This window comes from Brienomyrus brachyistius, unplaced genomic scaffold (genome assembly GCF_023856365.1).
Source record: "Brienomyrus brachyistius isolate T26 unplaced genomic scaffold, BBRACH_0.4 scaffold33, whole genome shotgun sequence".
NCBI classification, from domain to species: domain Eukaryota; kingdom Metazoa; phylum Chordata; class Actinopteri; order Osteoglossiformes; family Mormyridae; genus Brienomyrus; species Brienomyrus brachyistius.
This window is the reverse complement of record NW_026042308.1, coordinates 734,115-746,492: the sequence shown is the minus strand read 5'-3', so window position 1 is coordinate 746,492 and position 12,378 is coordinate 734,115. Positions and strand designations below refer to the sequence as shown.

Sequence of the window (12,378 nt, the reverse complement as noted above, 5' to 3'; positions counted from 1 at the left end):
CACCATGATTTCTGATAATGTGACCAATATATACAGTGTACAGTAGCGGGCCCAGCACTGATCCCTGTGAGACACCATTGTAGGAATATTTAGCTCAGGTAAATGTTAATATCTCCACCAATATGTTTTGAAATTAATTACATTTGAATTAATCCCCGTGAGTCTGTTAATGTGAGACTTACATGGGATTCACTAGTTACCAGTATCGCTTAGTAACCTGGGTTAGAAGGCTCATCCAGCGAGCTGCATCACCAGGTAATGTAAACGGTCGGTAGCGAAGCTCCCCTCACGTCCAATGAGAGGGAGTCTCACGATATTTCAGTCGAGTTTGAGGTTTTAGAGCTCAGTAGCCAAATTGCACAGAGGCAGGGACTATTGTGAGCACTCAATGAAGAGGCTGAAGTGGTGTAAAACTGGAGTGATTTTCCATCGGATTGATACCAAACATGCCACACCAGCCTAGCGGTTCACACCGAATACCATCTGTAATGATTAATTAATGATTACTTATTATGTCATTATGTTATATTACTCACACCAGTCCCTGGTCTAAGTGGTCTAGGTTGCACCTCAATCAGAGGTTACCCTTTATACAGACATTATATGATATATTCTTATTCCAACAGCACATCTTACCCTTAGGTAGGCATGGTAGAATACAAAGATCAGATAAGGGCTGCTGAGGAATGTGGAAAAGAAAAGGGGGGAAGGTTAGTCAGCCAAAGAAAAAGAATCTTTTAAAGTTAGGGCACATTGCAAACATAACCTGTCTGTATATTGAGACTAGTAGTCATGGGTAAATAAATATACAGATATACAACAGCCAAACTTAAAAGAAACTTTCTTTAGGGTGTTGGGTGAGTGGTATGTAAGGCAGGATGTATGGGGAGGGGGTTGTGTGCCAAGTCGAGGGACCCCTGTCCTTGAGGTCCACTCTGCTGTCTGTAGGTCGGTAAAACTTTGAGCAATAAAAGTTGGAGTGCTGGCCTCCCTTGTTATCTGTGTGTCTGTGAGTGTGGGGTCACGAACCCCCTTTAAGGCCTAGGCCAATGTGTGCCTCTCGTACCAGGGTAGGCCTTGTCTCAAGCCACCTGGAATAAGCTCTGTGATATGTGCATGTGTGATCCTACACCAGATTTAAAATGGGTAACCTTAAAAGGGAAATACTGTTCTGCAAAGCAAGCACAGTTTCTGGAAACACGACCCTAAAGTCATAAAGCAGGCTAACAGAACAGCTTAGGTTGTTAGTATGAAAGGAAGCTGGTTTACTTGTTTGCAGAGTGGAGGGGGTCTTGGCAGTAGGTTGCAGAGGTGATGAGCTGAGGGAATGGTAGCACCCAAGGAGGCGCGGCGTCTGGAGCGGTTGTTGGAGTGGAGCCCTTTGGATTCTCTCTCCTTGTGAAGCTTTAAGGTGAAAGGCTCTGTCTTGGTTGCAGTTCTCTGTTGGGTAGCAGGCCTTCACCAGCAGGCTTCAGGAGGGCTTCTCATGGGCTGCTCTTCTCCCGGGGCTTCTCTTCTCCTCCCTCTGCGGGGCTGATGTTCTCCTTTGCTCCTCTCTCTTCTTCCCCCTGCTCTGTTCTGAGGTGCCATGTTATATGGTTTAAAGTTCATGAATAGGGGTGACCAGGAATTCGACACCTGAAGCAATGGCTGATCATCTAGTTGGCAGGTTTTCAGAGGGGTGTCTGTTTCAGTCCTTTTGGGATTTATGACTAGACTGGTACCACTTTACCGATGATTTTCATTAAACTGGTGTACCTTTTGATACATACAGTTTCATGGTAACCACTGACCAGATTTGGAATCAGGAGTGATTTTCCATCAGATTAACACCAAACATGCCATACCAGCCTGGGGGGGTCACACCTCATACAATCTGTATTAATTAACAATTTATGATATTATGCATGTTAATAAATCCCATCCATATACATCAACAGAGGTTGCTACTTTGGATCATTTGTAGAGACATTACATTACATATTCACATTTAAACAGTACATCTTACCCTTAGATAGATGTGGCCGTTAGTTTGTGGTCATACCAATTTAAATTGCACATCTGGGAACAACATATTTTGGTTGGTGTGGCTTATCCTAATTATATACTCTCCAGAATCGATAATATACACATTAATTCAGTCTTTTACTGCAGAACAGTAGAGGACAAAGACGTGCTAATGGACCACAAAGATCAGATGAGGGCCACAGAGGAATGTGGAAAAGGGGGGGTTGTTAAACAAAGAAAGAAAGAACCTCTGATAGTTAGGAGCCACACTAAGATACCTGGTTACATTATTTAATTTTCAAGATTCCTCTGGGATAATCATGAGAGCATGTATGCAGGGGTAGCTGAACACTAAGATTGTCTAAGGACACACAAACATAACCTATCTGGGTATCGAGACTAGTAGTCATGAGTAAATCAATATATAGGGAATACAAAGGCCGAACTTAAAAAAAAAAACTTTCTTTAGGGTGTTGGGTGAATCTGTGGTATGTAAGGCAGGATGTCTGGGGAGGGGGTTACGTGCCAAGTTGAGGGGCCCCTGTCTTTGAGGTCCACTCTGCTGTCTGTAGGTCCCTAAATCTTTGTGCCATAAAAGATGGAATTCCTCCCTTATTATCTGTATGAGTGTGTGTGGTGTGTGTGTGTATGAGCCGTGTGTGTGCATCTGTGTTTGTGTGTTTGTGGGGTCACTGACCCCCCCTTTCGTGCCCAGGCCAGCGAGTACCTCTCATACCAGACTAGGCCTTGTCTCAGGCAGCCTGGAATCTCAGCCCTGTCGTATGTGTGTGTGTGATACTACACCATATTTAACTTTAGTGATCTTGGAAGATTCATTGTTCATGTTGACAAGCTGATAATGATCAGTTAAACAGGAGCCAAACCAAGAGAGGGCTGTCTCCTTAATGCCAACCACAGATTCTAGCCGCTCCAAGAGGATATTATGGTTCACAGTATCGAATGCTGCAGTTAAGTCTAGTAATACCAACACAGATATACAGCCACTGTCAGAAGCCATAAGCAAATCATTCACTACTTTGACTGAAGCTGTTTCTGTGCTGTGGTTTGGTCTAAAGCCAGACTGATATAATTCATTAGCATTATTTTTCTGTAGGAAAGAAGACAACTGGCAAGCAACAGCTTTTCCAGGATCTTTGAAATGAATGGAGATTGGCCTATAATTTCCTAAATCACTAGGTTCAAGATTTACTTTCTTTAGAATAGGTCTAATAACAGCTATTTTAAAAGGTTTTGGATCATATCCAAGCCTAAGAGACGAGTCTAACACATTTAACAGGGTGGTGCTAATCAGTGGTCGAATCTCCTTCAAGAATTTTGTAGGAATTGGGTCTAAGAGGCTAGTAGAGGATTTGCAGGAGGAAACTAAGCTCAAAAGTTCTGATTGTTTTATAAGAAGGAAAGATTCAAAGGTGTCATTATCAGTATGCATAGGACTAGCAGGAGGCTGGCAGCTGTATGTAGCTACAGACGTGCACTGGATGGTCTGTATAATCTTTATTTTACCATTACAAATGTAATAAAGTCATTACTCATAAAAGCTTGTGAGACTTGTGAGTTTAATGTTTAACCTAATGTTAACCTAGACAGAGATTCAAATAGGAATTTAGGATTATTTTTGTTCTCTTCCATGAGTCTGGAGAGGTACACAGACCTCGCAGTCTGTACTTAGAGAGGCTCTTTCCAGGTAGATCTGAAAACTTCTAGTTTAGTTGAGCCCCATTTGCGCTCTAGCTTGCGTGAAGCCTGTTTAAGTTACGCGTATGATCAAAGCACCAGGGGGCAGGTTTCTTATCTCTATGCTTTATCTTCTTAAGTGGAGCTACAAGATCTAGGTGCTGCGAAGCGATTTCTCCATGTGCACAGTTACCCGTTCAGGTTCATTTTCACACGGGGCTTCAGATGTAAGGCTGAAGGACTGTGGAAGTTGGTTGAGAAACGCTGTTATAGTTAATGAGCCAATGGAACATCTGATACTATACTTTGGACCTGGAGCCGAAGGGAGGCTATACTGTATATCAAACGTTAACAAGTAATGATCTGAAAGCCGAGGATTCTGAGGTATAATAGATATGTGTTCAACCAGGACACCATGGCTAAGAATCAAATCCAGGGTGTGGTTACAGGCATGAGTAGCCCGACTACATTCTGACAAATATCTACAGAGGCTAGGATAGCAGAAAATGTTGTTGTTAAAGGATCACTGTCATTCTCCATGTGAATATTAATTTCACGGCTTTGTCAGTAGTGACCACCAGAATTGTTGAGAAATTTGCAAACTCCAGGGACCAGGCGGTCTATACACAATAACAGTAGTGATTGGAGGTTTGGGACCAGCTGGTCTATACACAATAACAATGGTGATTGGAGGTTAGGGACCAGGCAGTCTATACAAAATAACAATGATGATTAGAGGTTAGGGACCATGTGGTCTATACAAAATAACAATGGTGATTGGTGTTTAGGGACCTTGCAGTCTATACACAATAACAATGGTGATTAGAGGTTAAGGACCAAGTGGTCTATACACAATAACAATGGTGATTGGAGGTTAGCGACCAGGTGGTCTATACACAATAACAATGGTGATTGGAGGTTAGGGACCTTGCAGTCTATACACAATAACAATGGTGATTAGAGGTTAAGGACCAAGTGGTCTATACACAATAACAATGGTGATTGGAGGTTAGAGACCAGGTGGTCTATACACAATAACAATGGTGATTGGAGGTTAGGGACCAGGCCGTCTATATACAATAACAATGGTGACTGGAGGTTAGGGACCAGGCGGTCTATACACAATAACAATGGTGACTGGAAGTTAGGGACCAGGTGGTCTATACACAATAACAATGGTGATTGGAGGTTAGGGACCAGGTGGTCTATACACAATAACAATGGTGATTGGAGGTTAGGGACCAGGCAGTCTATACACAATAACAATGGTGATTGGAGGTTAGGGACCAGGTGGTCTATAAACAATAACAATGGTGATTGGAGGTGAAGAACTACAAAGAGATGATCCCGCAAGACTAAGAAGAAGAATTTCAAATGTGCTAAAGCTATAAGCACTTTGCTCAGACACTCCTAGGTCAGACTGAAATATTGCAGCAGCACCAGCACCTTTGCCATCTGCTCGAGGGTTATGCTGTAATCAGCTGGAGTAGATTCATTTAGTGCCATGAATTCATTCGGTTTAAGTCAGGTCTCTGTAAGGCATAAGGACCAAGACTAAAATCAGTAATCATTTCATTTATTAGTAGTGTCTTAGGAGCCAGTGATCTTCCATTCAAAAGTCCAAGTTTTAGCCTTGCATTACACCTATTATCTAATAATGCATTTGGTTTAATTATTATTAAGTTATTATGACATTCACTATGGTGGAATAGACCTCCATGATTAAAAGCGCAGGGAACAGACACAGTCCCAGTAGCATGAACCCTAGGTGACGACTCTAAGCACCTAGCAGGTAGTCGGTTATGCCGGTTTGCCTGCCGCCTGGACTTGGCTCTGGCTAGTCAGCGATTTGCCTGGAGACTATGAGCTATGCTTTTGGACAGGAGATCAGCACCAGCCCACGAGGGGTGAATACCATCCCTCTTCAAAAGCCCAGACCTACCCCCAAACATTTGCCAAATGTCTGTATAACCCTAAGGCATTTTTCTGGCACCATTCCGACAGCCAGCGATGCAGCGACGATAATCTGCTGTATATTTCATCACCACATCTAGCAGGGATGGGGCCAGAGTGCGTTACTGACACACACATCTTCTTCACAAGGCTGCACACCTCTATGAAATTTGTCTGTGTAACTATTGACTATGAATTGCAGAATCATGCACAGACAATAGTTATAGCTCTACATTAATTTTATCGTTCTTTTTTTTTTTTAAGATGTGAACAGAATGCGCAGCCATGTTGAGGGACCAGGCAGTCTATACACAATAACAATTGTGTTAATGGTTCCCTGACTATGAAACTTGAAAGGGGGGGGGGGGGGGTGACCTATAATATATTTTGCCGAGCTCAGGGGTAGGAATGGACAATGCACAAGCTTTTAAAACTAATTAATAGTCATGCCGAGTTCCTTTAAAAACTATTAATTCTTCTTTATATTTTAAGAACTCAGGCTGGGGTTAATAGCTGTGACTGTCTGCAATTTTCTTACTTCGTACAGAAATTAACATTCATAAGTGCTTGTCTCGTTCGTCCCTCCACATAAGTTATGGGGTCATATGCTGCCTGGGGAAAAATAATACCTGCTTTTGTTTCTAGTAGAATAGATTACTGTAATGCCCTCTTGTCTATTTCACATCTACAATGGGCCCAGAATGCCGCTGGCGGAGTGTTAACACGCACCAGTCACAGGGATCACATCTACAACGGGCCCAGAATGCCGCTGGCGGAGTGTTAACACGCACCAGTCACAGGGATCACATCTACAACGGGCCCAGAATGCCGATGGCGGAGTGTTAACACGCACCAGTCAGAGGGATCACATCTACAACGGGCCCAGGATGCCGCTGGCGGAGTGTTAACACGCACCAGTCAGAGGGATCACATCTACAACGGACCCAGAATGCCGCTGGCGGAGTGTTAACACGCACCAGTCAGAGGGATCACATCTACAACGGGCCCAGGATGCCGCTGGCGGAGTGTTAACACGCACCAGTCACAGGGATCACATCTACAACGGACCCAGAATGCCGCTGGCGGAGTGTTAACACGCACCAGTCAGAGGGATCACATCTACAACGGGCCCAGGATGCCGCTGGCGGAGTGTTAACACGCACCAGTCACAGGGATCACATCTACAACGGGCACAGAATGCCGCTGGCAGAGTGTTAACAAGCACCAGCCACAGGGATCACATCTACAACGGGCCCAGAATGCCGCCGGCGGAGTGTTAACACGCACCAGTCACAGGGATCACATCTACAACGGGCCCAGAATGCCGCCGGCGGAGTGTTAACACGCACCAGTCACAGGGATCACATCTACAACGGGCCCAGAATGCCGCCGGCGGAGTGTTAACACGCACCAGTCAGAGGGATCACATCTACAACGGGCCCAGAATGCCGCAGGCGGAGTGTTAACACGCACCAGTCACAGGGATCACATCTACAACGGGCCCAGAATGCCGCCGGCGGAGTGTTAACACGCACCAGTCAGAGGGATCACATCTACAACGGGCCCAGAATGCCGCCGGCGGAGTGTTAACACGCACCAGTCACAGGGATCACATCTACAACGGGCCCAGAATGCCGCCGGCGGAGTGTTAACAAGCACCAGTCACAGGGATCACATCTACAACGGGCCCAGAATGCCGCCGGCGGAGTGTTAACACGCACCAGTCAGAGGGATCACATCTACAACGGGCCCAGAATGCCGCCGGCGGAGTGTTAACACGCACCAGTCACAGGGATCACATCTACAACGGGCCCAGAATGCCGCTGGCGGAGTGTTAACACGCACCGGTCACAGGGATCACATCTACAACGGGCCCAGAATGCCGCTGGCGGAGTGTTAACACGCACCAGTCACAGGGATCACATCTACAACGGGCCCAGAATGCCGCTGGCGGAGTGTTAACACGCACCAGTAACAGGGATCACATCTACAACGGGCCCAGAATGCCGCCGGCGGAGTGTTAACACGCACCAGTCACAGGGATCACATCACACCTTCTCTCACATCCCTGCACTGGCTTCCTCTGGCTTCTAGGATTGATTTTAAAGTTCATTTGCTAATTTGTAAATATTTACGTTGTTTAGCTCTGTCCTGCCTCAGTAACATGACTGTAAGGTATGTCCCAGGCAGATCATCCGGCAGTAATTTACTGATTATTCCTAAAACCCGGCTGGGGAGGGAGGGGGCAGCTTTTAGTCACTATGGGCCCAAACTCTGGAACTCTCTCCCAGAAAACCTGAGAGCTACTGAATGTCTCAGTACTTTCAAAACTAGGCTGAAAACGCATCTTTTCACCACCGCATATAATAATCTATGATAATCAGTTTTATTATTTTACACATTTATTATTATCAGTAATTGTGGGGCGGGGGGGGGGTCTCTCCCCCCAGAAGACACTGAGGCTAGAGGCCCCTATGAGGGAGGGGCCCCTAAAGAGAACATGAGTGGTTAAAGTCCTTTATGATAATATTTTTTGATAGTATTATTTCAATAATGATTGACTGATTGATTCAGATAGATAGATGAGAGAGAGACAGAGAGAGAGAGAGAGAGAGAGAGTTGGGAAGCTCAAAATTCCCACCAGAAAGCTGCACTTGAATGACTGACATTCTGGCTGCTGACTCAGAGATAGAAGTTGGTGATGTGACAATACTGAACTTACAAGAATGGCGAACGCATGGTTACTGCAAGGGACAATGCTTGTGAAATTCTGTGCAATGTTTCTTTTTAACTGCCACAGAATCTTAGGCTAGAAAGCTGAACTGAAAGCATGAATGAATCCTTCTGTTATCTTGCTTTGTATGTAGCCTAAGCGCGTTTCCCCAGCAAAGATGATAATCGCCGGTTAGTCACTGTCAGATATCGACACCGGGATACTTGTCTGATTACGCTCATTACCGACAATATCGTCATATCGCCCAGACGTAATTGGTGATTTGACATGTTCCCAGGTATAACAATACAGGGAGAAAAAGGATTTTACTCATGGGATCAGGAATCCAAGTGCCAGTTGCTGCTGCATTAGCTGCTGGGAATGTTCACATCTCCTCCTTTCAGTGATACGTGTCGAGTGTAGGGACACCTGGCAGAAAGATGACTAAGTACTGCACTGGAAGCACTGGTCTGACTGTTATGGGAGGGTTCATGTCCATCTTGTTATTGATGTGTTCCTATGTATTCCTATAGCTTGTACTTAATGTTTTTACCTCTAGTTTTGAGCAAAGATGCACTGACTCACAATTAGTGATCATATGACTGCAGCAGATTGTCAGGACGCACAGAACACTCTGCAGACTATAACTCATTTTGAAGTGTAAGCTCTGCGGCTAATTATACTGAAAACAAATGCTTATTGTAATGCTTTGTATTTTACTAATATGTAGGATGTGTATATGTCTGTGTCTTAAAGTGTTTTCTGTTTCAGGCTGAACAGCTGTGATCTCATAGATAAACACTGTGAAGTGCTGTCTTCAGCTCTAAGATCAAACTCTTCCCCCCTGAGAGAGCTGGACCTGAGTGACAATAACCTGAAGGATTCAGGAGTGAAGCTGCTCTCTGCTGCACTGGAGGATTTACACTGCATACTGGAGATACTGAGGTCAGTATTACTGGGTATTCCACACTGTAAACTGGGGATACTGAGGTCAGTATTACTGGGTTTTCCACATTGTAAACTGGAGATACTGAGGTCAGTATTACTGGGTATTCCACATTGTAAACTGGAGATACTGAGGCCAGTATTACTGGGTATTCCACACTGCAAACTAGAGATACTGAGGTCAGTATTACTGGGTATTCCACATTGTAAACTGGAGATACTGAGGCCAGTATTACTGGATATTCCACACTGCAAACTGAAGATACTGAGGCCAGTATTACTGGATATTCCACACTGTAAGCTAGGGATACTGAGGCCAGTATTGTGGGGTATTCCACACTGTAAATTGGAGATACTGAGGTCAGTATTGCTAAGTATTCCACACTGCAAACTGGGGGTACTGAGGTCAGTATTACTGGGTATTTCAAACCACAAACTGGAGATACTGAGGTCAGTAATACTGGGTATTCTACACTTTAAAGAGGAGATAGTGAGCAATTAGCTAAGGGAAAGAGAGGAGGGGTCCTGCCTTGTCTTAGACACTAAACTGTAATTCTTGAATTATTTATTAGAGCATCACATTTATTTAATAATTATAATGGTGAGGTGATATTATTTATTGGGGAGTTTCTGTCTTTCTCTGCAGGCTGTCAGGCTGTAGAGTCACAGAAGAAGGCTGTTCTTCCCTGGCTTCAGCTCTGAAGTTAAACCCCTCACACCTTAGAGAGCTGGATCTGAGATACAATCATCCAGGAGACTCAGGAGTGAAGCTGCTCTCTGCTCTACTGGAGGATCCCAGCTGTAAACTGGAGAAGCTGAAGTGAGTACAGAGTGTGTGTCTGACACGCTACAGATACTTATGCATGTATGTGAAGAAGAGTCATGTCATTCTGCTTCTCCTATAGTGTGGATCACAGCTGTAAACTGGAGAAGCTGTAGTGAGTACAGAATATGCATTTTGCACAAAAGTAACGGGACACCAAGAAAACCCACAATGCCTTTCAGCAGTTACATAATAAACAAACACAAACAGCTTCTGTTTTCTTCTCCTACTTCCTTATATCCCACAATCTTATCAGCCCTCGATCCATGTTAGAAATAATTAAGCAGTGAAGCAGGAAACATCCATTCAACCATATACTGTAATCCATGCAAAACATTTGTGTTGGTTAGCAAAGTTAACAGCACTGTTATAGATAAACATGCTGACTTTAACGTGTTATGGACAAAAAAATAATGGACACCAAACAGAGTCGGAATGATTGTTAAAATGATTTTTAATAATTTAATTGTTTTCTGAAAATCCATTATGTCATGGCCCTTATTCTCCTCATTTGAATACAGTGCTGCAGTGTAAAAAGTGGATTTAAAAGTGTTTAATTTTTTTAAAGGGTGGGCCGGTGTGAACTCACAGAGGAATGCTGTGAGGCACTGGCTTCAGCTCTCAGATCAAACTCCTCACCCCTGAGAGAGCTCGACCTGAGTGACAATGACCTGCAGGACTCAGGAGTGAAGCTGCTCTCTGCTGGACTGGGGGACTTACACTGTAAACTGGAAATACTAAGGTCAGTCTGACTGAGTATTCCACACTGTAAACTGGAGTTACTGAAGTCAGTCTGACTGGGTATTCCACACTATAAACTGGAGATACTGAGGTCAGTCTGACAGGGTATTCCACACTATAAACTGGAGATATTGAGGTCAGTCTGACTGGGTATTCCACACTGTTAACTGGAGATACTGAGGCCAGTATTGTGGGGTATTCCACACCGCAAACTGGAGATACTGAGGCCAGTATTACTGGATATTCCACACTGTAAACTGGGGATACTGGGGCCAGTATTGTGGGGTATTCCACACTGTAAACTGGGGATGCTGAGGCCAGTATTGTGGGGTATTCCACACCACAAACTGGAGATACTGAGGTCAGTATTACTGTGTATTCCACACTATAAAGAGGAGACGGTGAGCAATTAGCTAAGGGAAAGAGAGGAGGGGACCTGCCTTGTCTTAGACACTAAACTCTAATTCTTGAATTATTTATTAGAGCATCACATTTATTTAATAATTATAATGGTGAGGGGATATTATTTATTGGGGAGTTTCTGTCTCTCTCTCTCTGCAGGCTGTCAGGCTGTAGAGTCACAGAAGAAGGCTGTTCTTCCCTGGCTTCAGCTCTGAGATCAAACCCCTCTCACCTGAGAGAGTTGGACCTGAGCTACAATCACCCAGGATTCTCAGGAGTGAAGCTGCTCTCTGCTGTACTGGAGGATCCCAGCTGTAAACTGGAGAAGATGAAGTGAGTACAGAGTGTGTGTCTGACAGGCTACAGATACTTATGCATGTATGTGAAGAAGAGTCATGTCATTCTGCTTCTCCTATAGTGTGGATCACGGTGGAAAGTGCAGGACCAGACCAGGCTTACAGAAATGTAAGTGTCTTTGCATGTTTTTTATTAATAATACCATGAATACTATGTTATGGTTGTATTCACACAATTGTTGTGATGAGTGTGGCTTTTTGCACTGTGTGTAGATGGATTTCCATGTTTGTGTTTAGGTGAGTTTCATGTCATTTTAGACAACATCCAAACAAGAAACAAAAAATCAAAATCATCACCAAAAACACTATCAATTCATTTAATCGTTTTTAAAAATATTTTTTACAAATGCTTTATAGCTGCTTGTATTATCTTGGTGTTTGTGTGGGAGTGTAGGATGGTTAAATATATTCTGAATTAATTATACATCTTTAATTTCACAAAAAAAGAATCCTTTGCATTTGTTCTTTTTGCGGATGCCGTGAGTGTATGTGTTTTCTGTGTGAGATTCGTTAGTATTGTCCTAAGGAGGCACCTGTAGGCAGTGAGACCGGACTCTCTCCTCAAGTGCAAAATGTGAATTTGCATTTTTACAGGGTGGTTCTGGATCATTCATTAATATTCATGAGAGAATATTACCGATTGGTCACTGAATGCCTTAAACCAGGGGAGCCCAAATCCAGTCCTGGAGGGCCAGAGTCCTGCACATTTTTGGGTTTCCCCTCATTTAACACACTTGATTCAT

At 43.9% G+C, this 12,378-nt stretch overlaps 2 protein-coding genes across 10 annotated transcripts in view; one reads left to right on the top strand and one right to left on the bottom strand.

Moving 5' to 3' along the window:
- Positions 1–12,378, top strand: part of LOC125721467 (NACHT, LRR and PYD domains-containing protein 12-like) — a 247,462-nt gene that overhangs the window by 22,045 nt on the left and 213,039 nt on the right. For 3 of the 6 annotated variants that reach the window (XM_048997395.1, XM_048997393.1, XM_048997392.1), the window contains 5 exons: positions 9,140–9,313; positions 9,960–10,133; positions 10,705–10,878; positions 11,439–11,612; positions 11,698–11,744. In XM_048997395.1, coding sequence (XP_048853352.1) covers positions 9,140–9,313; positions 9,960–10,133; positions 10,705–10,878; positions 11,439–11,612; positions 11,698–11,744 — 743 coding nt within the window. The remainder of the gene's footprint in view (positions 1–9,139; positions 9,314–9,959; positions 10,134–10,704; positions 10,879–11,438; positions 11,613–11,697; positions 11,745–12,378) is intronic. The other 3 variants (XM_048997398.1, XM_048997396.1, XM_048997397.1) reach the window with 3 other exon arrangements.
- LOC125721464 (NACHT, LRR and PYD domains-containing protein 12-like) overlaps positions 1–12,378 on the bottom strand; it is a 388,574-nt gene that overhangs the window by 244,422 nt on the left and 131,774 nt on the right. The gene's annotated exons all lie outside the window — the stretch shown is intronic.